Below are 27,653 nucleotides of genomic sequence, written 5' to 3'. Positions count from 1 at the left end.
GGGGGGGGGGGGGGGGGGGGGTTATAGCCAGGCCCCAGTAGGACCTTTCATTAGGGAGGGGTTCCCCACTCCTCACTGCTCTTAATTAGCCCAGCAAGAAGTTGATAACTCAGTGTTTATCATCCCATTAAGAAAACAGAAGCCTCTCTCATTAGTTCAAGCTCTTCTTAAAAAAACTATTTCCAAGGAAGGAATGGAGGGACATCACCAGCTGAGCTGTTGATTAGCTCCAAAAAGCCCTAAGCAGACACTGTTCTGTCTGCCTTTGTCCTGTCTGCCTTATACAGACACCTCTCAGCATTAGCTAGCATATAACATGCTGGCTACATTGCGTGCTGTGGGAGAAGGGGGCTAGTGGGGCAGGGGACACGGGAAAGCCAGGCAGAAGCTGCTGTGCCTGCCATCTCTGCCAGAGCTCCAGCCAGGGAGCAGAGGGGCGGGGTCAGTCCTGCTCTGGAGCAGAAGGCCCTATCCAGAACTGCAAAGCATCTAGGATGCTGGGGGACTCTTGCTTAAGATTAAACCTGGAAGAGGTCTGGTTCAGAGATTGCTTAAACAGGTTTGACCCAACTTAGTTAAGTCTGATACTACATTCAACCGGGTTTATCTCAAACCAGTTTCAGCCATTTTCAAACTGCTTTATGTGCATGGAACATCTCTTCAGGTACAGATTTAAACCAGTTTCTGATCACTTCAACTGCTTTATGTGTAATGTCTGTCCCTAGCCTTTGAATGTCTGTACCTGGCCTAAGTTTCAAAGGAACCAATTCACTCAGTCCTCCCTGAGTCTCTTTTAATTACAGGAGGGAAAGGGAATAAAATGGGCTTACTGCAGTCTATCTTGAAACAGAAGCAGATTTAAATATCATCTTTATCACCCCACAATACAGTGGCAGCAGTCCATAATCCTGTTTATTCGCTCTAAAAGATAACCTTCTAGAATCTGCCTATGTTTGAGTTAGCTGGTACCTACTATTACAGGATAAAAACATTTTTTATAATTTTCAGGATAACTGTTCTTCCAGATGGGAGCCTACGTATCCTGAATGCTTCCAAATCTGACGAAGGAAGGTACTTGTGCCAAGGGGAGAATGTATTTGGTTCTGCAGAAATTGTAACATCGGTATTTGTTAAAGGTATGGAGAAAACATTCAGATTATTATAATTATTATCATCATTATTAAAAGTGCCATTGTTATTTCTATATTTGTATTTCAGTGGTCCCTGATCACATTGCCCTGGGAACGATATACAGTAATCCCAAATGAAAGCAGTCCCAAAAAACTGACAATCTAAGTATTCCATGATGGATAATAATAAATATAAATCAAATCAGAAATAATAATACAAATCAAAGCTTTCCAAGTAATCAAATAAAGAGGAAAAAAAAATTAGATGTTTGTATAATTTAAATCTGTTAATTGCTGAAAACACTACCTCATTTTGCATGGCCATTATGAATAAGTGTAATACATTAACATTTACTTAACCATTAAAAAAATTAAGAAATAGCTGGATGACAAGCCAATCAGAAAGTATTATTTATTTGTTAGCTGCTTAGGTGCTACTTGTTTCCCAGCCATTTAGTTACTGTGTAGACAAGTATTACTTCCCATTCCCTGGAGAATTTAGAAATGCTGAGTTAGGCACCCAAAAATCATGAGACCGGGTTTTTTGTATTTGCTTTCTTATACATGTATATCTCAGGTCACTTTTCATACTTTTCCTGCAACCACAAACAGTACACATTTTCTTTAATGAAAAGCAAGCTGAGATTTTCATATAATCATTAGCTTCTCAGATCTGGAGCTTTAAAAATTCAAGTTATTTTAGACTATAAAAATTATGATAAAAGAATAAGAATTGGGAATGATGTCTGCATCTAGATGAACGTGGATGTTTGTTTCTCCAGGGACAAGTAGCAGCAACACACCTTGTGCTGCTGCTGCTTGTCCCCAGGGAACTCATGTGCCACATGCGCTCTGGTGTGCAGCAAGTTACCCTGGGTGGGGTAGGGGAGTCTGGGGCCAGCAACTGTGCTGACCCCAGCAGCCTTACTTGGGGTCCTAGGGGCAAGGAATGGTCCTTGGGGTCCTAGGTCCTAGGAATGTAGCTGTGGCAGGAAGTGTGGCTCCAGCAGGCTAGGCTCTAGATTTGGACAGCATGCATTGCCACCACGTGCACCACCTTGCTTTTTTTCGGTGTGGATTTTTTTACTCTGGGTCTGTAGCGCCACATACTGCACATCTGAACTAGTCTGGACATGGGCAATGTGTCTGCACCATGATACAACATCCAACAGTTTCCATGTAGTACTTGTATAAACCAAAGTTACTGCACAGTAGCATTGACAAACAGCTTTTTTATGATGCTGACTGTGCAGTAGCCTTAGACTACTGAGAAGTAGCAATGTGTCACAGTTGTTGCCACGCAACGCTTCTGCACAGCAGGCTCAGGCCAATGCACAGTCAGTGTCTTGTGTAGACATGACCCCTATGTTTTCTTTTCCCTACCTTTGCTCTGTCTCCACTGTGAGCCTAATATACTCATATAACATAGTGTACTATTTATAGGATCATAGGAAAGTAGGGTTGGAAGGGACCTTATGAGGTCATCTAGTCCAGCCCCCTCATTAAGGCAGGATCATTTCAGCCAAATGGCTATCTAATGTGCTATTGAAAATTTCCAGGAATGAAGTTTCCACAGCTTCTCTAGACGGCTGGTTTCAATGCTTGACACCCTTCATAGTCATAGGAAGAAAATTCTTCCTAATCTCTAACCTAAATTTCCTTTGCTGCAGCTTGAGGCCATTGCTCATACTCCTGTCCCATGCACCCAGAGAGAAAAGGCTATCTCCATAGAGACAGATTCAAAGTGACAGGTTAAAAGTGTTTCTTTAGGCACCTAATTTAGGCATAGGCAAAGTTAATATCTAATTCCAAACAACAGTTCAAAGTGGCTTTGTGCCACCAGCCACAAAACTCATTGGGTATCTAAATTTATGAGTGAAAAATCCACATCTATTATGTTTAATCAATTCTAACAAATTCAGCTCAGAACTGGTGGAGCCTCCCAGTTAGAAAAATTCTTGAAGAAGTAGGAGATCTAGGACTTCTGGGTCTCCATCATGCTGAAGCAATTAGAACTTGCATTTTCACTTCTTAGAAGCCTAATTACCAAGCTAAAGGCTAGCTGAAGGCATCTTGCATCCATCCTGTGGTAGTGGCCCCTGAGCAACCAAGAATGCAAACACCATGTGACCTCATTTATATCTTTGGCTACTTTCCAAAGCGATGGCAATATGTACCCTGTGATGTTATGATGAGAATGTTATGGGATAGATAAACTCCCAAAGACTTTTCTAAGGGGTTAACAAACATACTTGTTTGGAGACAGCCTTATCCCTCCATTAGACTTCCCACTGTGCACATAGCATCATCCAAGGATTATCCAGCAGTCCTTTGGGAGCACATTCTTTATCCCAGAATGCACATCAGTTCAGATTTTGATGGATTCTGGATGTGCTGTTAATGGTGAATTAGGATCAGCCATCATACAGGTGTAGATGATCTATTTGGGGATGGTCCTGCTTTGAGCAGGGGGTTGGACTAGATGATCTCCTGCAGCCTCTTCCAACCCTAACGTTATATGATTCTATGATAGATGTAACATGTTTATTTGCTTTGCCATTGCTATGTAGAAGAAATTTGGTAACCAATGACAGTCATTGATTTAAAAATCCCAGGTATGCATGCTGTAGCATTGAGTTACGCATTCATGCAGCTATCATAGGTGTCAGATACCAGCTGGTACAAGTGTTAGATGCCAGAATACTGCGCTACAAGACCAAACAGTAGCACAGTATGCTGCAACCAAGTACACCAGAGCTAATGCTACTGTTTCAATCCAGTTGGGATTGGTACCCCACACTGTTCCTGCTCATTTTCATAGGAGGTTGGTTTTAGATTTGGCCTTTTTGCCCATCTTTTCTAAGGATCTTTTTACAGATCAAAATCCTGTGCAAGGTAAAAACCAGAGTATTTTTGGTCAGGATAATTTTTCCTTTCTGGCCACTGGAAGTGATGTCCAAGGTCTCTGGCCTTTTTGTTGTTCAGGTGGAAGTCTATCATAGGAGTTTTTGAGTGGTTAGAATATAGTTTTCATTAATGCAAGTACTTCCCAAAAATCTAGAGACTGACAAAGAGTAGACGCTGATGTTGCTGAGTATGGTTGCTTGAGCTACAAGGGTAATGCCATTGGCATGCACTTTTTTTTGATACTTTGGCATATCGCTCATGTAAACGCTGAAGGATGCTAGAGCCAGTACAGATCCTTGTGGCAAACCGGTAATGATTATTCTCCTTTTTTCTGTGTAGAATGTTTTGAATGACCTTCAGCTATCTCTGAAGTTTCTTCATTGATGGCACAGAGATCCTAAGTGTCTAACCATGTTATCTTGAACTACTTACCTGGGGGCACACTCTTAAAAGTTAAGTGGGCCAATGCCTAATTCAAGGCTCATATTGAAACACTTGGAATCCTTATTTATATGCTTAGAAGTAAATAAAATATAAAGTACAGCTTAATATAAATCCATTTTCAGAATTAATTAGAAATGGAGCAAATGCTATTTTGATTACAAGACCTTTTTTAATTGTTACTAATTATTCTGAATTTCCAAGAACCTACAAGATTAGAATTGACTCCTAAGAGGACCGAATTAACAGTTGGGGAGAGCATCGTTCTCAACTGCAAAGCCATTCATGACAACACACTGGACGTCTCTTTCTATTGGACCTTGAATGGACAGCCAATTGATTTTGAGAAGGAAGGTGGACACTTTGAAAGCATCAGGGCAGTAAGTGAATGTATTTTTTTTTATCTTTTTGGGTCTAGCAGTTCAGTATTTTTATACCTAAATCTTTTCCATTTATGAGATTCAGACATGATTGAAAGATGAATAATCTCACCAAAGGTAAAAGTAAAATGAAATGATATCTAAAGGAAATACTAAATACACTCCATTTGAATTAATTCACACAGTTTTATTCAGGAAGATAATAACTGAAAAGCTCTGAATCCCAGGGATATTAATAAAGCATCTCGTGATCCCAGTGAGAAACAGAAAGTACTTTGAGCCAAATCATCCTTGCTTTACTTATGCAAGTAATTCCATTTATGTTAGTGGTTCTGATAGTGTAATGTTATTATGAATGCCTCTGTTGCTTTTTCAGATAATGGAAGTTACATAACTTCCCATTTTGGACATACCCAATTTGGACTGCTCTTTACTCATACAACACATGCTGTCATTTTTTAATACAAAGGGATATATTTTCTCTTACAAAATACACTTGTGAAATTTTAGCTATGTAGCTCTCATTGCAGTCAGTAGAAGTAAAAACCCTTGCTCACCTTTTTGACATATTACCCCTCAGATCAGAGTCTGTGTAACAATTAGGTATGGTTAAACAAACTGAGGAACTGTTCTGTACATGTACTATATAAGGAGGCTTGAACCTTCTGATATGAGGCTAGCACTGGAATGGCCAATTGTTCACCCTACTTTCCTGTTAATTAAATGTAAATCAAATGTTCATGCAGTGTTAACATAGCAAAATCAAGCACATGGAGTCAAGAAATGTTTTAAAAGTTAATTGTTCTAATTTGTGTGCAATGTAGCAGAGTTAACTTTGCATTAGAAAACCTGTCCATTACAATCAACTGATCTTGTATAGATTTGTCCTCACACTAGTAATGTTGTATTATTATTATTGGGTGTTTACATTTGTTTTCTTTGGTATTTTCATTTTTGCTTTTTTTTTCCTCGCTTAATGTGAGATTCTTTCATAAAAAGTATATCTGCTGTATGATTGTCTGGGCACACCCATTACACAAAAGCAGATAACATATTAAATAGAAAATGTCCTATTTGATAAATCCCAATTTTCTCATTTTAAATAATCCAAATTTTAAAAATACTGAATGGTTTCTTCACATTTGAATAACTTTTCTTTCTTAATAAGAACTGTAAGACATATGAAATATCTCCAGCCCTTTTTTTAGTTACCCAAACAGAAACATTTCATTTGGAACACAAGACAGTCCAAAATCCTTGTCCTTGCATGACTCAAAAGCAACTGAACTCACACACCTCATACTCTCCAGAAATGTTGCCTTTGGGTTGAGACCAAGCAAAGAAACTTTTAAAGAAATTAGTTGCAGGAAAATTCTGAAAGCAACTGTAAAAGGGAGCTTAGGAAGGCTGGGAAAAACAAACTTTTGCCATTGAATTCTCTACCCATTGAATGTACAATGTCCAGTGCTGTACCAGGTTTGAAATGATTTTCCTAATTATGCATTGCTTCTGGTTGCTTGACTTATCTGGAGTGCAAAATGTCTTCCTTTGCTCCTGTGAGCTAGAGCAGTGGTTTTCAGTAGGGGAACTGTGGCATCCAGGGGTACTATGAGCTCCCTCTGAAGGTGCCATGGCATGGGAGGAGATAAGCACTCACGCTTCCCCATCTGGTCCCTGTACATGGAAGTAAGTTCAGGTTCATCTCTGCCTGGCTCCAGTGCAAGGAGGTAAGCTCACACTTTTCCCTGCCAGACCTATTGTGAGAAGTTAAGTGCTTGCTCCTCCTCACTGCCCTTTCCCCGTGCAAGGAGCTAAGCACAGGCTTGTCAATGCCCAGCTCCACTGCAAGGAAGTAAGCTTATGATTGTCCCTGGCATTGCTCCCCCCCCAGTACAGGAGTTAAATGCTGCAATAAATAAATTCATTATTGAAGTGAGGTGCTGCTCAATTCACAGGAGTTATAGTGGGATGCCAGGAGCCTAAAAAGGTTGAGAACCACTGAGCTAGACTATCCTCTCTGTCGAGGGTAACAAACTCCTTTGGCCCTTTAGGGCCAGTCTGTGGGCTGGATTCGGCCCACAGATTGCCCCCACATGCATGGGGGCATGACTGATCCAGCATGAGCACTGCATGTAGCATGCACCCTGGCCTGACCCTGTGCACTGCATGTGGCACGTGGAGTCAGTCTGGTGTGTGCTCTATGTTTTTCATGGGGCTGGAGGTGGTAAGCGTGTTGCACACAGCACATGGAGCCAGCCTGGGGTATGGGCTGCATAAACCATGTGTTGTTTGATGTAAGTGCAACATGCAGTGCATGCCTCAGATTGGCCATAGGTCTTGCATGCAGCACACGTACCATTTCAAGTCCCAAGCACTGCACACAACATGTGCCAGGCTGGCTATTCACACCACATGTACTGCCTATGCTGCATGCAGTGCACAGGGCCAGTCTGAAACCCACAGACAGCACTGCATGTTGGATCATGGGCTGGATTTAGCCCACAAGCTGTATCATTGACACCCCTGCTCTACATAGGTCAGTCTCAGTCAGAAGAGTCCGGGGGAAGGGTTGGGATGCTACCAACAAGGCTTTGTCTCCTCTCCTTTTCTCCCTCATGACAGGCCCCATTCTTCAAAGGAATTGTGCATGAGGGGGTTTGGCATCAGTAGGAAGAAAATGAGTAAGAAATCTTTAGATTCTGTACAGCAACTGAATGTTCCCGTATCTCCTTTATTTACCAACAGATTATTATAAAACTTAATATTGAGTCAGGGTTTTTTTTCTTATTTAAAAGCCCCTCATACTGCGAGGCCCTAAGCTACAGCTTAAGTACCTTAATCCGAAATCCAGCACTGCCTGGCTAGACAAAGCCCTGGCTGGGATGATCTAGTTGGAGCTGGTCCTGCTTTGAGCAGGGGGTTGAACTAGATGATCTCCTGAGGTCCCGTCCAACCCTAACTTTCTATGATTCTATGATAGTCATATTGCCTCAACTTGTCAGCTGTAGCACAGGTTGAACTAGTAGACCTATATGTATGTGGATAGGCAGTCATTGATGTAACGAGACAGTTGCCACCCTGGAAAAAAGGATCTTTTCTCCAAGGATACACAGAGCTGGGAACTCAGGGACGCTCCAAGCCACTCGCACTTGAAGTTCTTTGTTGATTTTTTGTTTGAGTTTTTGTTTTTTGGTTTTTTTGGTTGGTTGGTTTTTGGATTTTTATAATTAAGCACCAAACAAAGTTCTTTTCAGTATCCTCTCATGAGAATGTATAGTTACATTCTCATGAGAAATGAGAATGTATCAGGTGGGGACCTGATCCCCTATGTATCAGGTCCCCACCTGATCCCCTATGACCATATCCCCTATGTCAGGGGAAAACCTGACTTGGACAGCTTTAAGTACTTGGCACTTAAATAAGCAGTCTTATTTATTATAAGCAATCATTGTCTTTCTTTTTTATTTTCTCTTTCCTTATTGCTTTCCTTTTTCCATAATCTATTATGATTCACTGGTGACTGTTGGGAGACTTTTGTGTAACTGTAGAATTTAGTGGCTTTATAGGGTCATGATGCTGTAGCAGACTGATAACAGCAAAATCGTTTGCTTACCTTTCAACAGACATGGACCTAGACATGTATAAAAATGATAAATTTTTAAGTAGCAAAAAAAATAAAATAAAAGAGGAGCAAAAGAAGCAACATAAAAATGGGAGTTTTGAAGAAGGAATGACCTCCAGTGAGAGATTCTCCCTAATTTACCAGATTTCTCCCCCAACCCTTAAATGCAAGCACATTTTCAAATTTTGGATCTTGACAGATAGGAAAGCTGGACTGGACCTAACAGTATGAAGTTAAATGCTGGTGAATACAAGGTGCTACAGCTCCAGAAGAATAATAAAAAACAAAGATACAAAATGGGTGACACCTGGCTGGATGCCAGCATTGTGGAGAAGGATATGGGAGTCTTGGTAGATCAAAGACTCAGTATGAGTCTGCAGTGTGATGTAGCTGCACAAAAGTCGAATGCAGTTTTGGACTGCATCAAATGAAGTGTTAGAAGTAGGAGGTGACAGTGCTTCTTTACTCAGCATGGGAGGTGATAGTGCCTCTTTATTAGGCCTCATCTAGAGTTCTGCATGCAGGTTTGGACTCCACATTTTTAAAAGGAGATGGAGAAGTTAGTGAGGGTCCCGAGGCATGTGACAAAAATGATAAAGGGCTTGGAAGACAAATCCTATGAGGAGAGGTTGATGGAAACAAGCATGTTCAGCTAGTGGAAAAGATGCTTAAGAAGGGACACAATATCTAAAGGGAGGAAAGAAGAGGAAAAACATCCTTTTCTCTCTTTTTGCAGAGAGCAGGACTTGGACCAACGGCTTAAAGTGACATCAAAGTAAGTTTATATTGGATACAAGGAAAAATGTCTTCACTCTTAGAACAGTGAGGCAGTAGAATAAACTGCTTAGGGAAGCTGTGGCATCTCTGTCGCTGGAGGTGTTCAAGAAGAGGTTGAACAAGACTTGTTCAGGGAAAACCAAGAAGTAGCTATACCTGTGTTCCACTATAGGGATTTATCATGCTTCTGGGCTTTTCTGGTTGCAGCATGGGGCTGGGAGGGAATTATTTTACTTTCCTGTTACAACATGTGTTGGGGAGGGGCGGTGGGAAGAGACCTCCTCAGAGGCATTGGATGTTAGCTGCAGCCAAAGCTGGGGATTTTGACTGGGATGTGCCAGTACTCCTGCTGGGATTTACAGCTGGAGGTTCTGGGCTAGAAGGTCTTGCCTCACCACTCAGGGTGAGACTGATCACCATAGCTGGGATCAGGAAAGAATTTTACCTTGTGGTCAGATTGATGCAGACTATGGGAGCTTTTTGCTTTCCTCTGTAGCAGGGAGCTTGGCCATTTTCTTAAGTTCTCTCAAGCATATTTTAACAACCTTCACGTCAGCAGCACCTTGGTCACTATTTCCCCCTTGCTTTTGCTGTGGTTGTGTCAGGTTCAGGGCTGATTGTGTAATTTAGCTAGTAGGCTAGACAATGCATTTTCATGCAATGGTTTGGATCAGGGAGGGGGATGGACTAGATGGCCTCTGGAAGGTTCTTCAAGCCCTATCTTTCTATGATTTTCTGAGTCTAACAATTTCATGCCATTTTCAGTCATTTTGAGACAATTCCAAGATGTTGTTTTCCCCAGAAAAATCTTTCAATTCACAAAAAATGTTTACGGTAAAATGAAAAGCAGTGAGGTAGACATACTAGAAGAGATGATCTCAAAAATATTGGTGCAAATTGTACTGGGTTTTTTTAAGCGGAACTGATCACAGTATTTTTCTAACAATCTGGATTTTACCATGAAGGAACAGTACTCAGAGCATCACAACCCTTTCTTTGTGGTTCCTTTATATGATTAATATATTTCCATTATATTAAAGAACTGTTGTAGTGTTCAGTTAGCCTTTATAGTGAGAATTGGTGGCTTTCTTTCCCCTGTGTTATTTAAGAAAAGTCATTTTGTCTTCCTAAGTGGCAGGAGTATAAATCAATCATAATGGAGTCAAGGCTGACTATCTAAATTACTCACCAGAGAGAGAAAAAAGGTTGTATGTCAAGTAAAAAGCAGTGTGTTTGACTTCAGAGATACCCAAGCAATTAGATACTCTGGGCACCTGCGTCAAAGACAGCAATCTTCATTTGACAGCTTTCTTAGGAAAAGCAGTTGGGCTTAAGAAACAATGTGTAAATCTGGAAAAAACTGGAAATACAGTGAGACCAAGGTGACTGAGTATTATGCAGATTTATAATAGTTTAATTCTGAAACAGATGTAAAAATGCTGGAGACTAAAGTTTCAGATCTCAGGATTTTTTTATTACTTTGCTTTACTCTTACCAGGATTGTGCACAACGTGGTTTGGTTTGCACACACAGTGGCAATAAACCATTTGCTTCATTTAATTCCATTCCTAACTTCTTTATAAGTTGGAACCACATTTATTTTTCTTCAGTTAGGTAATGTAAAAGAACAGAGTTAGATGAAATGGAAGAAAGCTGACAATATGATCTGAGACATTAATAGTAAATGGGACACAAGTGCTTGCTCCTCTACAGAATAAAGATATCCAAAACATGGCCCTGTTAGGATAACATTCATTGACATCTTTTCAGTATTGGAAGAATATAATTCCCTTCAGCTTTTCTCTAATTTGAAGGTGGTAGTGAAAAATGCAGCAAGTCTCTATTGACCAGTGGACAGATCTTTATTTTCTGTCTTTATTTCTGTCTCTTTCTGGAATACAAAAATAGAACTATTTGGTAGAAAGAAGCTATCCAAAATTAATAATGTAACATGGAAGTATTTTCTGTATTGGTAGTTTTTGACAATCGAGTAGCATGGATTTGTGGGCTAGTTTCAGTCATATCTTGCTTTACTTTGTGTTAACAAAACCTATATGACATTATTCAAGAGTGAGAATCTCTTTTCTTCATTAAACATTTTTAACTTTGAGGAATACAGCTATTCTGTTTAACATTCAATGTGACGAAGTGACCGGTAAAGTTAACCACACTTTATCATGCATTAGCAGGTGCATGACAAATGGGTCCAGGGAGGTGATACTTCCCCTTTATGTAGCATTGGTCAGGCTCCAGTTGGAGTACTGTGTCCAGTTTTGGGTGTTGCACTTCAGGGGGAATGTGGACAAACTTGAGAGGGTTCAGAGGAGGGCCACTAGTATGGTTGGGGCCTGCAGGCAAATCCCTACAAGGAGAGATTGAGGGTCCTGGATCTCTTCAGCCTCCACAAGAGAAGGTTGAAAGGTGATCTTGTAGCTGCCTACAAATTCATCAAGGCTGGGAGTGAAGGAATAGGAGCTGCTCTGTTTACCAGGGCACCCCTTGGAGTAACTAGGAACAACAGCCACAAGCTGATGAAGAGCAGTTTTAGGTTAGACATCAGGAAGAACTTCTTTACGGTAAAGGTTGCCAGAATCTGGAATGGGCTTCCAAGGGAGGTGGTGCTCTCCCCTACCTTGGGGGTCTTTAAGAGGAGGCTAGACATGCACCTGGCTGGGGTCATCTGACCCCAGTGCTCTTTCCTGCCCGGGGCAGGGGGTCAGACTCATTGATCTGCTAAGATCTCTTCTGACCCAAACATCTATGAATCTATATCCCCTATCTCTCAACCTATCAATGCTTACATTTGGAATACAGTATGATCCAAAATGAGGGTTACAAAGCCATTAAATGATGAGATTCCTTTAGTGTTACCTCAGCTTCACAATCCTCTGTTTTGGGAGAAAATAGTTTTAAGCAGTGCGGTTAAAGGGTGTATCAGCTGAGAGTAGATTGTCAGTGGCAATCTATTCTTTCCTAGGTGCCTGTTCACTCCTTTTGCTAGTGCTCCTTTTGAAGCTGAGCCACTCGAAAAAATGGATGAAATGCAGTGCAGGAAGGGGGCTATCATCCCATTGGGAACAATGGCACAAGCTAGAATTTAAGGCCACTTCTTTTCAGTCCAGCAGCCACTGCACTGAACCACATGGTCTCTGGTTTGCTCCCTTCCTCTAGGTCCCATATAGCTCCTAAAGACCTCCATCACTTGACCCACGGAGGGCAGGGGGAGGGGGCAGCTTCAAAAAGAGCACCAGAAAAGAGCCATGATAATGGCTGGCCTGTGGTTAGCATGTTATGAGAATTCAGGGACCCAGGTTGAAACCCATGTATGTGAGGGGGCCTAAAACGCACAACTTCCAGCTTCCCAGGTAAGTCCTTTATCTGCTGACCTACATGGGTGAAAAGGTGAGAAGTTAGCCTCCCTTCCTTGGTCCCCTTGCCATACTGTATGACCAATCTATGTGCATCCATAGCCATCCAGATACATAAGGCTATACACACATATTAAAATGCCAATTGGTGTTTAAGTGGGTTTGGGAAAACATATGAAACCAAAAAAATGCCATGTAGATAACCAAATATGATGCTTACCTGTCAAGAAAAGAATAGAATGCCAGCCCAAGGCAACTTCAAAACTAAATGATTGACGTCACTTTAAACAAGGGACAGTGAAGAGGTGTGTCCCCCCAAGATAGGAGTGTGAAGTATAATCCAACATACATATGCTGCAGAATATGTAAGTGCAATAAAGTAAAGATGGTGTCTCTGTTTGTTGGGTTTGCCAAACTCTTAACAATATTTTATTTAGTTTTGTTAATAAAATGGAACCATTGGCATGCCCCTAACTCTAGTTACACAGCTCATTCTTTCTACATAAGTGGAACCATTTGATGCAGATGTTGGAGAAGCCAGTTAGAGAAAAGCTTTGCTCCTGTTTTGCATGAATAAGGAGAAATTGGCTGATAAATTGAAATTGGAAAGTAAGTTACATGACAGCAACCTTGAGATGACAGAGTTCAAGATTCAAAGTAAAGGAAGGAAGGAGAGCAACAGGATAAAAACACTGGGCTTCAGAAAGTCAGGCTTTAATAAACCTGGATGCTGGTGAGCAGGATCTCATTAGAGGCAAGTCTTAGGAAAAGTGCTTAGCAGATCTGGTTGTGCCTTAATGAAACTGTATAAAGGGTGAAAGGAGCAGGCTATCCTGGAAAGGATGGACAAGAAGTGCAAGCAACCAGTCTGGATCAACAGTGAACTCTTCAATTAGTTGAAACTAAAAGAAGGAATCTTAGAAAAAGTGGAAACATGGCCATATTACTGTGGATGAATATAAGAATATTGCACAGGCATGTGGGGAGAAAATCAGGAAGGCCAAGTTATGAACTGAGATAGCTAACAGGGGACATAAAGGCACCAAAAAATCATTGTTCAAGTATATTAGAAAGACAAGGAAAGTCAAGGAAGATATAGGTCTTTTATTTGATACAGAGAAGACTGAAGTATTAAAGGCCTATTTTACTTTAGTCTTCACAAATAGGTCAGCTATCAGTTAATGAGCACAGTTGACAGCATGGATGGGGGAGGAGGTAATCAGCTGAGAGTAGAAAAAGAACAGGTGAGAAATTACTTAGAGAATCTGGATATTTTCATGTCAGCAGGGATGGATGAGATTCATTCGAGAATACTCAAGGAACTGGCTGAGGTAATTTCAGAGCTATTCTCTCTGAGAACTCATGAAGTTTGGATGAGGTCTTGGATGACTGGAAAAGGGAACATATAATGACAATCTTTAAAAAAAAGATGAAAAAAGTTTAAAAAAAGGAAGGAAGAAAGAGGATTTGGGGAATTACAGATCAGTCAGTCTAACCACAATACCTAAAAAGATTATGAAGCACATAATCAAAGAATCTGTTCCTAAGCACAGGGAGGAGAGCAAGGTGATCAGAAACAGCCAGCATGAGTTTGTCAACAACAAGTCATGCTTTAAAAATCTGATATCCTTCTGTGACAAGGTGATGGGATTTTTGGAAGGGATTTGAGCAGTGGATGTGACAAACCTTTTATAGAAAGTCTTTCAACACTGTCTCCCATGACATTCTCATAATCAAGGTAAGGAACTGTGGATACATATCAAGTGTGGTTCCCTCAGGGTCTGTCCTTTGTCCAGTATTGCTTAACATCTTCATTAGTTATTTCCAGTATGGGACAGAGTGTACACTTAGCAAATTTGCAAATAACACCAAGCTGGATAGAGTTGTAGATACTTTGAAGGCAGTATCTAGAATTCAGAAAGACTTTGATAAACTGGAAAAAAAATATCTGAAATGAATGGAACGAAAATAAGTGAGTACAAGTGTAAACTCTTGCATCTTGGACAGAGCCATCAAATGCAAAAATACGAATTGGGAACAGACTAGCTAGGCTGTGAGTTATAACGGACTGCAAGCTGAATATTATGCTTTTGTAACCAAATAAGCCAATAGCTTTCTGGATTGTATTGATATGAGTGTTGCTTACAATTCTCTCACTCTGTACCACATTTGTGAGGCCTCACCTGGAATACTGTATCTAGTTTTGGGTAGCACGCCTCAAGAAAGGAATAAATAAATCAGAAAGAATCTGGAGAACAGCAACAAACGTGATTTATGAGAAAATATTGAAAGAACCAGAATTATAGCATTTGGATAAGATTGAGAGAGGATTTTATACCAGTTTTTGGGTATAGATGATGTGGTTGTGAAGAGGATGGTCACAGGGAACAGGACAAGAAGTAATAGGCTTAAGTTGCAACAGGGACATTCAGATTGGATACTAGGAAAAATTTACTAACTGAGGTTTATCAAACACTGGAACAGGTTACCTAGGAGGTTGTGGAAGCTCTGTCTTTGGAAGCATAGGTGCCAAGTTTTATTTTTGCCAGGGGGACAGGGAGCCTAAGATGAAGCCCCACTGGATGCATGGCCAGAGCAGAGCCCATGGGCAGGGGGCGGGGAGGGGGGCATGGGTGGATGTGGGCTGCTCACTGCAGACCCAGGGCTCCTTGCCCTGCTGCCCTCCCACCAGGAGCCCTGTACTGACTGCACTGCCGTGGCAAGGTGCCCAGGCAGGAAGCCCCAAACTCACAGCAGGCAGCCCACATCTGCCTCTGCCCCACACACCAGTCTGGGGGTATGTGCCCCCCCCCCCATGCTGCACTCCCTGGGAGTGCGCACATCAGCAGGGAGCTGCCCCTCCCACCCCTGGATGAGCCCCAAGGCTCAGCTCCTGCCCCACTCCCTCCATCATCTTGGGGGTCTCACACTGCCCCCTGCCCCCTGCCCCCCATAGACTTACCTGCAGGCAGCTAGGGAAGCTGCTTTCCACCACTGCCTAGAGTGGTATTCCTGAACACGTGCATGTGTGCATGTGCACACCTGCACATGGTACCCCCTACATCCCACTCCCTGTAGCCCGTTGCAGGCTGGAACTCTGCTAGCCTGCAAGGGGAAACCTGTCATTTCCTGTGTTTTTCCATAGCAAATGGAACCCTGGATCCCTGCATGATACTGGGAATCTGGGACAAATGCCATCCCAGAGTCATGCAAACTGAAACTGGGACTTAATGTTCCCATTTCAGGACTGTCCATACCAATCCCTAGATGGGTGGTCCTCAGGCCCCCACATACTTGGAGCCTGTGCTTGGAAGTTTTTAAGAGCAACCTAAATCAACACTTGGGTGAAATGGTTACATCAGGATGATCCTGCCTTGAGCAGGTGTTTTAACTGGATTGCTCCTGACATTTCTCTTCTAACCATATTTTTATGTGATTTTCTATCATTCTGAGTGACCCTGGTGTTAATTATAATAAATATTCTGCTCCCTGAAAGAGCATCAAAGCTTCCACCCTGATAATTCTACAAACGGAAACATTTATTAGGTCTGTGGCTAAATTCCCTCTTGTGAAAATTGCTCTTCTTCCAGTGATTACAATCAGGGGAGAAAAGCCTTCCTTAACAAGACATGTTGCCTTTTTATTGTAAATTGTGTTGCTTAGTCTGGACCACCTACAAATTACATCTACAAATTACATTGACTTATTATTTCTCCAACTAACAGCCAATTCCATACTAAAATTGAAGGTGCAGCTGCTGTTCTTACTGAACAAGAAAACATTTGGTACATACATCAGTTTAGATGCTTCAAGTGTATCACTGGCAAGAGGTGAAGTGTTGTGACAATGTTAGGTTGAATGATGCTGAGCGTGCAGAGAATAGCAAGAGAAGGCAAAAGCAAACTAATGCTGAAGGTGAAGACTAATAGAGAATTCTCTCTGTCTTTGCCCTCTGTTTGGTTTACTACAAAGTGCTGAAGGGGAACTCCACTTGCTTGTATAAAGCTATCACATACAAAATAGATTTAGGCAAGTATACAAATATATATGGCAGCCTTTGGCATTAGAAACATCCTGATTTGCCCATCAAAGGACTGATTACCTGTGAGGGACAACTGAATAATGCAGACAGGTAATGTTGTATGAGTATCTGTATTGCCAGGAATAATAAACTTTCTGTTAACATCAATGAGCACTTTGTGCATAGAAGACAGACAGACTGACAGATAATGTTTGTTCCTATTAGGATTAATTTAATTGTCCTTACAATTCTTCTAGGCAAATCCTGAAGGGTTACTCACATTTTTACTCTATGATTCTTCATCAAAAAATTCCACTGCCCTTAATGGCTACTTGTCTCAGTAGGTATGCCAGATTTTGTTCCTTTTGTGAAAAGGTAGTATTCCATTTTCTGGTCAAGGACACTTGATTTTGCAAGTATGTATTTTCATTCATCTTCCCCTTTTTCATATCTATTTTTAAAAATCAATATAGTATTCATGGGTGTCTGATGCCTCTTAAGTTGGGGGGGCATGTGCCCCCCTGACACCAGTCAGCGACTGGGGGAGGGGGCTCCCCTGCGGTTGATCTCACTCACCATGAAAACGGTCACACCACTTCCAGAAGTTCTGTGGCCCTGCTCCCCAGCTGGCACTCATAGGAGAGGCACTGGTGCTCCTGTCTGCCCCTCTACCCACTGCCTAAACAGGGAGTGCAGCCTGGCAGGGCACCCCCTACGCATCACCCCTGATAGTATTTATAATAGTCCTGCAAGTGTTTTACTGGTTCTTGAATATTTGTTGGAAATTACCACTTAAATAAGAAGAGAATTAGCAAGCGGGTGGGGGGGAGAGAGAAATTCACTTTTTTGGACAAGTAGTAGCACCCTTTTTGCATCACTGAATACCAGGTACGAAGAGAGTTGGCAATGTCTGTGCATAACAGTGAACCATGTTAATAGGTCAAAAACTGTAACAGATACATAGAGATATTAAGAACTGACGACTATAATTGCAAAAATGATCAACACAAAACCCATGAAATAACAACATTATTAAGAAAGTGAACAATTACATCAAGCTGTTGTTATGAATCTTTCAATTTACCACCAAAAAGGCACCAAAAAATATTTCAGGGTGGGGGAAGGAGAGGGAGGAAGAAACACTTCTATGGAAATTCCCTTTCCCCCTTAATCTCCATAACTCATGCATTGTTTAACTGCTCTTCATTGTAAAACTTGTGTTAACTTGGATTACAAAAACATAAGTGTTGTTTGCACAGCTGCTCAGTACTGTAACATGTTTTCTGCTTGAATGCCATGGGATTATAAAGTATCAGTCAGGGCCAGGGGTTGCTTACCTTTCACTCTCCTCACTCCACTTCTACACATCATAGTCTCTTCCCACTTTATCTTTCTTGTACCCTCTTTGTTCTACCCAAATTGCTCCATAGCTATGTCCATTTTATTCTCTCATTTTACCAGTTTTATGCACTTTTCTGTCCTTCCCCTTCAAAATGTTCCATCTTCTTCGACTGTTACGACTCATGTCACACATGTGCTCCCTTCTCTTGCTTGCCTGGATTATACCTTCATCTTCATCTCCCATATCCATCCCTTCCACTGCCTTTCTTCTCCTAGGCTTTTCTCTTCATCCCCTGGTTTCATTGAGGGAAGGAGGGAAAATCCCAGCAACAAGAAAGGAGCCTGAGGATGTGGAAAAAATTAGTAAGAAGCATAGGCGGCGGAAGTGGGGGAGGCTAATGGGGCTCAACTCCCCTCAAACACAAGCAGCAGATAGTGCCGCAGGGCAGCCAAGCTGCAGGCTACTGCTGCAGGGGGGGAAGGGTGCGCACACTTACATGCCCTGCATTGTCTCCTTTCTTCCTGGGGCAGGGAGGCTCATTGAGACCCCCACAGTGCAGGAGGTAGTGGGGTCGGGGCAGGGCCAAATTATTCACCCCTGCCCTGATCCCTGCTGCACTTTGGGGATTGCCCCATGACCCAACCCAGCTGGGGCTCCATTCAGGCTGGGTCATGGAGCAATCAGAGCCCGGCAGCTCCTCCAGGGGCATGGGTGGGCGGCTCCCACAGCTGCGTGCACCACAGGGGAGCTGGGGGGGGGCACCCCCCCCTTGGATCCCCTGCATTGTGGCTCTGGGCTCTGATTGCTCCACAACCCAGTCCAGCTGGGACCCCATTCATGGGGAATGGGGCCCCGGCCAGGCCCAGTCATGGGACAATCAGAGCCCAGTGGCTCCTCCAGAAGCATGGCACCGGGGAGCCAAGGGTGGGGGGGACACATGGCCCCCCAGTCTTTGTACATGGCAAAGGTGGGCTGCAGCTGCAAGCTGAGCTCTGCCTGCTCCATGCCTCACTGCCGCTGCTTTGAAAGTGGTGCCGCACTGCACCATGTGCCTCACTGCCTGGCCTGCCCAGTGGTGGAATACACATGGCGTGGTGCAGCACCATTTTCAAAGCAGCGGTAGCTATGTGTGGAGCAGACAGAGCCCAGGTCACAGCTGCAGCCCACCCTTGACCTCTGCAAAGATTGGGGGACCACGTGCCCCCTTGGTTTGCTGGCGCTGTACCTCTGGAGGAGCTGCCAGGCTGTGCTCAGCTCTTACTGGGGATGATGCAGGGTGGGTGCAGGGCTCCTGTGGGCTCCATGGGCCTGGCGGTGCAACCGAGGCAGGGCCCATTCCAGCCCCTGGTTCTGGGCCCTCCTGGGTCATGTGGGGCCAGGGCTGGGGCTGGTGCGGGGAGGCAGCCAGGGCTGGTGCAGGGCTGGGGAGCAGCAAATTCACAGGGGCTGCTGGTGCTGGGCAATGACCCCGGGCACAGGGGAAGGGGAAGGGGTGGCCTCACAGGGGCAGCGGGCCCCAGCCCTGATCCTGGGCCCGGCTCTTCTCTGATCCCTGCCCAGTCTCAGCTCCACTCCCCACCCCACATGGCCCTTTCCCCTCCCCCTGTGTTCTCCCGCAGACTTTCCATGGGGAGGGGGAGCATGCGCATATGTGCTCAGTACCCCCAGCACTTTTTTCCCCTCTGCCTATGGTAAGAGGAAGCAATTTCTGAAACCTTAGCTATGTTTTTAATGAGAGGATAGGACAATCAGTTAAATACTTGAAATATTTATATACTAATACTAGAAGCATTAGGAACAAACAGGAGTAATTGGATATCCTAGTACAATCACAGAATTACTCTGTAATTGGGATTAGGGAGACATGGCACTGTTCATGTGACTGGAGTAGTCAATGGATGGATACAGTTTGTTCAAGAAGGACAGGCAGGGTTATAAAAAAGGAGGAGCTGTTGCCTTATATTTAAGAATGATGTCTATATGTTCTGAGGTGCAGTATAAAGAGAAGGTGGGCCTGTGGAAAGCCCTCTGCATTAAGGTCGTAGGGGAGAGCATCAGGGGCAATGTCATGTTGGGTGAATGAGATCTTCTTCAAACAACTGAAAGAGCAGGACCTGGTTCTCAGCGGGCACCGTAATTATTGGGACATCTGCTGGTAGGAAAACAACAATGCACAAGCAGTCCAAGCAGAATCTTGGAGCTAGATGAGATGTTGCATTTTAGAATACTGAAGGAATTTCAAAGCCATTAGCTATCGTCTTTGAGAACTCATGGAGGTAAGATCCCAGATGATTGGAAAGGGGCATATATATTGCCAATCTTTAAGAAACAGAAGAAGGATGATCTGGGGAATTAAAGGCAGTCAGTCTCTAATTACATGCACAGATATGGACAGGGGAATGATTGGCTAAACTGCAGTATTTCAGAGAAGGACCTGAGGGATATAGTAGACCATATAAGTCCATAGTGTGCTCGTTAGAAAAAGTGTCAACAGCATCCTGAGTTGTATTAACAAGAATGACACTTGCAAATTAACAGAAGGGAAATTTTCAGGAGCAGGTTAGGCAGACACTTGGCTGGGATGGTTTAGTTAAGGATGATCCTCCCTTGAGGAGGGGGCTGGACTAGATGCTTTTGTGTGGTCTCTTCTACCCCTACTTTCCTATGATCCTGCAAGTATATAAAAACAAACAAAAAACACACTTAAACCTTCTCTTCCTTCCTCTTCTGTCTATGGAGCTGTTGTCTGCCCCACTTCCTACTTCACCCCATTAACCTTCCTATCTGTTTTTGACTCTGGTGTCTTCTTTCTTTCAACACAGCAGCCCAGACTCCCTTACGGCGACCTCTGCTTGTACTGTGTGAACCACCCTATCAGTTTCTAACCCCATCCAACTCCACAGACTTGCTTCCTCTGTTCCTACTTCCATTCTGAGGAGGGCATGTGGAGAAAAACTCAAAAGCATCATTTCTTAAATTCATGTATAAACTTGTACAGATAATGCTTGTCTCCTGATCCATTTGCAAGTGCTTAGCTCAATTTGTCCCTCAAATCCTGGATCCTTCTTGATGTTACAACAGTAATGGTTTTCCTTATTCTGAATTACATTTTACACAGAAGGCAGGGAGGGATGAGTATTGTTTCCTTTGGGATTTGGATTTACAGGAAAATTGCTATACTAGCTATCATAGATTGCTAGACCCTATCTATTCAATAATAAGTAATTTTTTTCATTATAATTAGATTAAATATTTTCAATTCATGAATACCATAAGCAACAAACAGGAAAGTACTTAATGTGTTCAAACCTAAACATTAGCATGGAACAGCATTCAGATTCTCCTAAATGTATTTATGAACAGGAGTTTGCTTGAAGCCCACAATCCATCATAATCTGTGCATAGCTGTCAGTACAATTTAAGAGAACATTATCGTGCCATTATTTTTTCAGTCCTTTGACTGTACAAAGCTGACTTTGCCATGAGGTTCCTGTGTAAAATCATTACTTTTCCTTAACAAAAACCTTGATAAAAATAAAATGCATTGCTAATCAAATATGTCAAAGCCAGCAGGACATATTCATGAAATTATTTTTCAATTCAATCTAACTGAATTTCATTAAAGGTTACTCTGCTAACTCCAATAAAATATGAGATGGGAATTCATCTAACCTGAGGATAAGAATGGCTGTAAAAACTTTCCATATATTTTGAATTAATGTTTAACTTGAACAAGACATCATTAACAACTACCGGCTTTTCTGTGCTTAGAGCCAAATCCTTCTGTTGAAGTCCAAAACACCATTTCTATTGATTTCAGCAGAATGAGGATTTGTCTTTAAATGATACCTACACACTTTCAAAGTTATTTGTACACCACAAATATTTGTTTTTAAATACAAATTGCAACAGATAAAGCATCTCATCTCTATTTCTAAGTACAGTCAGTGGCAGAAGCACACAAGAAGTGGAAAGAACCTACAAAGTTGCAAAAACAAAACAGTGAAGAACTGATCCAAGGTGCTCATTCTCATATTTGAGATAAAATCTGTTTGCCTTGAACAGGGGTGTCAGTCAGCCTCCGGCCATTCTGCCGTCTGTTGATGTGAGTGTCTTTTATGTTCAGCAATCAGTTTCCACTTCATAATAGTTGCCTTTTGCAACTGTGAAGATCAGGTGTTGTTTTTGAATAGTTTGAATTCCAGGTTTAATATTATAGCATTTGAGGTTGTTCAAATTCCTTGAAGTTAACCTTGAAGTTAACTTCAAGGTAATTCCTTGAAGTTAAACCCCACCCCTTTCACCCTCCTTTACAGTTTGACTGGGGAAAGGAGATAGCAGCATGACATCCCTGCCTGGAATCTGCTATCTCCAAAAAGAAATTTGAGTACTTTTAAGATGCATAATAAGACTTAACTGTATTCCCAGAATTTCACTGAAGAGGAGGTGGATGACTGGGAATTGAGTCTGACTGAAAGGATTCAGGGATGGGAATGTCTCTGGGAAGAGAAGCAGTCTATTGTTGGGTGGTTAATTGTTGTATTGAGTTATATGAATTATATTTTTGCACTGCCGCCAAAGTACTAGAAGGGTGCCATGTATATAGTAAATAAGGGGAGAATAAAATTTTAAATGGTCAGCCAGGTGCCTTCACTTAGTCATTGTGGTACCTAAAAGTTAGCCAGCTTGCCCCAGGGCATCATGGTTAGATACCCAGAACCATTTTCGAGACAAAAAAAGGCAACTAAGATACCTCTGATCCATGATTCTGGGTTAGGCATTGAGTCTTTCTATGCAAAATATAAGAAGAATTAGGTACTTCCAAAGAGTAACTCTAAGCAGTAGGGTGTGTTTGAAATTTCACCCTTTCTTGGAGCTGAGGCACCTGGCTCAGGCAGTACATAAAAGTCTCTCCTACCCTACAATACTTGTAGTATGGGGACCAAGAACGAGGAACTTTCCCTCCTGCTAGCTAACACAAACCCGGACATAGTAGAGCTCACTGAAATGTGGTGAGATTCAACCCATGATTGGGCAGTAAACATCAAGGGCTACAGACAGTACAGGCAGGATTGAACGGGGAGGAAAGGTGGAGGTATGGCGCTCTACATCAAAAAGCAATACACAACCTCAACAAACAGCACTGGGTCAAAGATGGGGCAGACTGAAGTGCTCTGGGTTAGAATACAAAGGGGTCAGGGAGAAAGGGACTTAACGGTGGGTGTCTACTTCAGACCACCCAACCAGGGGGAAGAGCTGGACCAGGAATTCTCAGGTCAGCTTGCAGAGGCAGTTAAGTAAAGAGAAGCAGTCATCATAGGTGACCTAAACTACCTGGACATCTGCTGGGAGGAACAGTCAGCCAAGTCTGACTGCTCATGTAGGTTCCTAGCTGAGATACAGGACCTCCACCTAACCCAGGAGGTGCACAGTCCCACCAGGAGAAATGCCTTGCTGGACCTGGTCCTGGCCACAGGCAATGACCTGGTGAGGGGACTGCAGGTTCTCAACCACCTGGACGATAGCAACCATCACCTACTGGAATTCAACATCCAGTGCAGGGTGTCAAAGGCCTGCAGCAAGGCAGCAGCCCGTGACTTCAGGAGGGCTGATTTCAATTAGTCAGGGAGGCACAGAGGTCCTGGAAGGGAGGGGAGTTGGGAGTCCAAGATGAGTGGTCGTTCCTTAAGAAGACAATCCTCTGAGCCCAAAGGGTGACATTCCCAACGTGAATCAAAGGGGGCAAGAGTGCTCAAAAACCCCCATGGCCCCCCAAAGGGATTCAGGAATGTCTGAAAGATAAAAAGGAGGTGTTCACCCAATGGAAGGGAGGGGCCATCACCAAGGAGGATTATACCTCCATTGCTCGAGACTGTAGGGGAGCTGTTAGGAAGGCTAAGGTGGAGACAGAACTGGGACTGGCAACCCGGATCAAAGATAACAAGTCCTTTTTTAAATACATAGGGAGTAAAAAGAAGGCACTGGGTAATGTGAGGCCCCTGCAGGACACTCTTGGCAATCTGATGGTCACACCAGATGATAAAGCTGACCTCTTTAACAAATTATTTGCCTCCATTTTTCTGAGCAGGGATTAAGATATCCCCTCCACTGGGATTCTGGATGGACTCAGGAGAGGCACAGCCAGTCCCAGGGTCAGAGAGGACCTAGTCAGGGAACTTCTGGTGGGACTGGATGTGTTCAAATCAGCAAGTCCAGATGATATCCACCCCAGGGTGCTGAGGGAATTGGCAGAGGTCATTACAGGACCCCTGGCACAGCTTTACAAGCACTCATGGTGCTCTGGCAAGGTGCCAGATGACTGAAAAAGGGCCAGTGTGGTCCCCATTTTCAAAAAAGGGAGGAAGGAGGGCCCAGGAAACTATAGGCCCGTTAATCTTACCTCAGTCCTGAGGAAGCTCTTTGAGAATATTATCCAGGAGCATATCTGCAAGGGACCAGCAGGGGAGATTATGCTTATGGGCATGACACCCCTTTTCCAGGCAACATGAGTTCATTCAAGGCAGGTCCTGTCAGACCAACCTGGTTATCTTCTACGACCAGGTCACAAAATCCTTGGACGTGCGTGTTGCAGTGGACGTAGTCTTTCTGGACTTTAGGAAGGCCTTCAACACTGTTTCTCACCCCATTCTCATTAAAAAATTAGGCAATTGTGGCGTCAATGCCTACACAGTCAGATGGGTCACAAATTGGCTGGAGAGCTGCACCCAGAGAGTGGTAGTGGACGGGTCATTTTTGACCTGGAGGGATGTGAGCAGTGGGGTTCCCCAGGGCTCATCCTCAGGCCCTCACTGTTCAACATCTACATCAGCGACTTGGACGAGTGAGTGAAAAGCACCTTGTTCAAATTTGTGGATAATGCTAAGATGTGGGGAAAAGTGGGCATGCTAGAAGGGAGGGATAGGCTACAACTAGATCTGCGCAGGTTATAAGGGTGGGCAGATGAGAATAGAATGGGTTTCAATATTGACAAGTGCAAGGTATTGCACCTTGGGAGGAAGAACCAGCAGCATACCTACAGGCTGGGGAGCTCCTTACTCATCAGCACAGAGGCAGAAAAGGATCTTGGAGTCATTATTGAGTCCAAGATGAATATGGGCCACCAATGTGAGGATGCGGTCAGTAAGGCTAAATTGTCATGCATCCACAGATGCATCATGAGCAGCTCCAAGGAGGTGATCCTCCCCCTTTATGTGACGTTGGTCAGGCCGCAGTTGTAGTACTGCATCCAGTTCTGGGTGCTGCACTTCAGGAGGGATGTGGACAGCATTGAGAGGGTCCAAAGGAGGGCCACTTGCATGATCAGGTAACATGATCAGGGGGCAGCAGGGCAGGCCCTATGAGGAGAGGCTATGGGACCTGAACCTGTTCAGCCTTCACAAGAGAAGGCTGAGAGGGGATCTGGTGGCTGTCTATAAACTTACCAAGGGGGACCAGTGGGGAATGGGAGAGACCCTGTTCTCCCAAGCACTACCAGCAGTAACTAGGAATAATGGCCATAAGTAGACTGAGAGTAGATTCAGGCTAGACATCAGGAAGCACTACTTCACAGTCAGGGCGGCTAGGATCTGGAACCAACTTTCAAGGGAAGTGGTGCTCACTCCTACCCTGGGAGCTTTCAAAAGGAGGCTAGATAATCATCTAGCCGGGGTCATTTGACCCCAGCATTATCTCCTGCCAATGGCAGGGAGTTGGACTTGAAGATCTGCTCAGGTCTCTTCTGACCCTACCAACTAGGGTAATCACCAAAATTCCTACCAACAATCACCAAAAATGTAGGAAATATTGGGTTTTGGGCCCTCTTCAGCCTGTGGGGACTCAGGTCCATATTTCCTACCCCCCTAGGAGAGTGGTCTTACTGCTGAGTTGTAGTATAATCTGGATATGAGCACTCTGAAGCCTTCCTGTTGAAGAAGCTGGCCTATTGTGCAGCCAAGAATTAAGCCATGGGACCAAAATTAGAGCAAGCAAGGAGGAGTCTGATTCTTTAGGCCAGTGGCTAGGGTACTCAGCTAGGAGGTGGGGAAGAAGGATGTGGGGGTTGTTTATGCACTGATTACTTAAGGAGTCAATGATTAAAAAACAGGAATAACCTCAGCAGTATGGATTCAGGGCTCCCATTCTCCAGTGAGTGTCTTCCTCACTAGGCAGCAGGGTCAAACTCCCTTTTTCATGATCTCTCTCTCTCTCTGTTTGGCTTCATGTCTTGCATTCTTGGCTGTAGAATAAGCTGAAGAAAGATGGAGTGTATTTCCACCCAGACTGTCCTATAGTCTGCCAGTTAGAGCATTCACCTATGAGGTAGGAGATGTGGGTTTGAACCCCATGAGAAGTATGTAGCACCCAGTTCCCAGGCAGCACTGTAGTGACTAGGCTACAGTTCAAAAGGTAGGAAATGCCTCATCACTGCATGTACTTTGAATGCTGTTGCTCTGTGCCCACCTAGATGCTGTTGGTACAAGTTAGGCCGGCTTAGAGGTGCCCAAAGAATCATGCTTTTCTGTGAACTTAGCAGAGCTTAGGTGCCATCCCAGCACCATTCCGAAACATAATACAACATAGGCAGAAGCGGAGGTGCCTTTTGTGCTTTAAATTAATAAAGGCCCTAAAGCCCTTGTCTGTCATTGTAACAAGGGAAGGGAGTTGAGTATTTGTCTTAATTAATAGGGTATGCCATTACAACCTCTTCACTTGTACATAAACTCTACAAACAATGAAACATTCTATGCAGACCTTTCCCAAAGTAACAAGAGATGGAAGTCAGATGCAATGAGGATTCAGGATAAGAATGATGATTATTGGAAATTCCTTGGCAGTTATGAATTCTGCAATGGTGATTTGGTAGAGTAATTGGGAGCATTTCAAGAAACCCTTCCCTCCTAGTCCAAAGACTGTGATCATTCACATCGTTATGACTGTCTCACATACTGAACTCTAGTGTCATATTGTCCCTTTTTCCAGGAGAGGCATAGGCAGAAGTAGATTGTGGGCATAGTGTATGTTTGTGGAAGGAGAGTATTAGTCAGTATGAAAAATAAAAGGATACCATAGGAAACTATGGGTGGATAAAACAGAAGGAGAGGAAGTTATTGATTTGCTATATTTTATGTATATTTCTTGATTTATCCCTGCAGTTGAAATTTATGCAGTGAGCTAGTTAATATGGTTCCTATTGTTTGATCCATTCCTGGAAAAGGTGGATTTAAATGAACAGTACGTTTGGGAAAGCTTACTTGTAAAGACCAGGGCAATGTGATGAAAACGCAATGCAATGAAGCTATCAGCTGCACTTCTAATGCTATAGACTATAGCATGTAATTGGGGAAAAGCCTTTAAAATCGGGACAGTGAATGAACCATTTCAGTTTAGGAGGGGGAAAAAAAACAGTGAATGAAGAGATGGATTAATAGAGAGGTTTTCAGCACCAGAAGGGAAATTTCCCTTCTGTTGATAGAGAGGTTTCCTAGCAACTGGCTCATAATAATGAACACACTTTCACAAGAAGAATGAGTACAGTCCTCTCTACTTTAAGCCCCATATGTAAAAGTTACTTCACTGAAAAACAACTCACAACCTATTAAGATTTATGAAATGGGGAAAAAAAAAACCCCACATTATTTCCTCCCCACCAGAAGTGTGGGATTTAA

At 43.1% G+C, this 27,653-nt stretch overlaps 1 protein-coding gene across 1 annotated transcript in view; it reads left to right on the top strand.

The window, feature by feature from the left end:
• Positions 1–27,653, top strand: part of CNTN5 (contactin 5) — a 923,854-nt gene that overhangs the window by 784,972 nt on the left and 111,229 nt on the right. Inside the window, exons 15-16 of the mRNA XM_006027993.1 lie at positions 1,009–1,136; positions 4,683–4,858. Coding sequence (XP_006028055.1) covers positions 1,009–1,136; positions 4,683–4,858 — 304 coding nt within the window. The remainder of the gene's footprint in view (positions 1–1,008; positions 1,137–4,682; positions 4,859–27,653) is intronic.

The sequence above is a fragment of the Alligator sinensis genome, unplaced genomic scaffold (genome assembly GCF_000455745.1).
Source record: "Alligator sinensis unplaced genomic scaffold, ASM45574v1 scaffold18_2, whole genome shotgun sequence".
In the NCBI taxonomy this organism is placed as follows: domain Eukaryota; kingdom Metazoa; phylum Chordata; order Crocodylia; family Alligatoridae; genus Alligator; species Alligator sinensis.
Note: the sequence above shows the minus strand (reverse complement) of the source record. Positions and strands in the feature narration are given on the sequence as shown.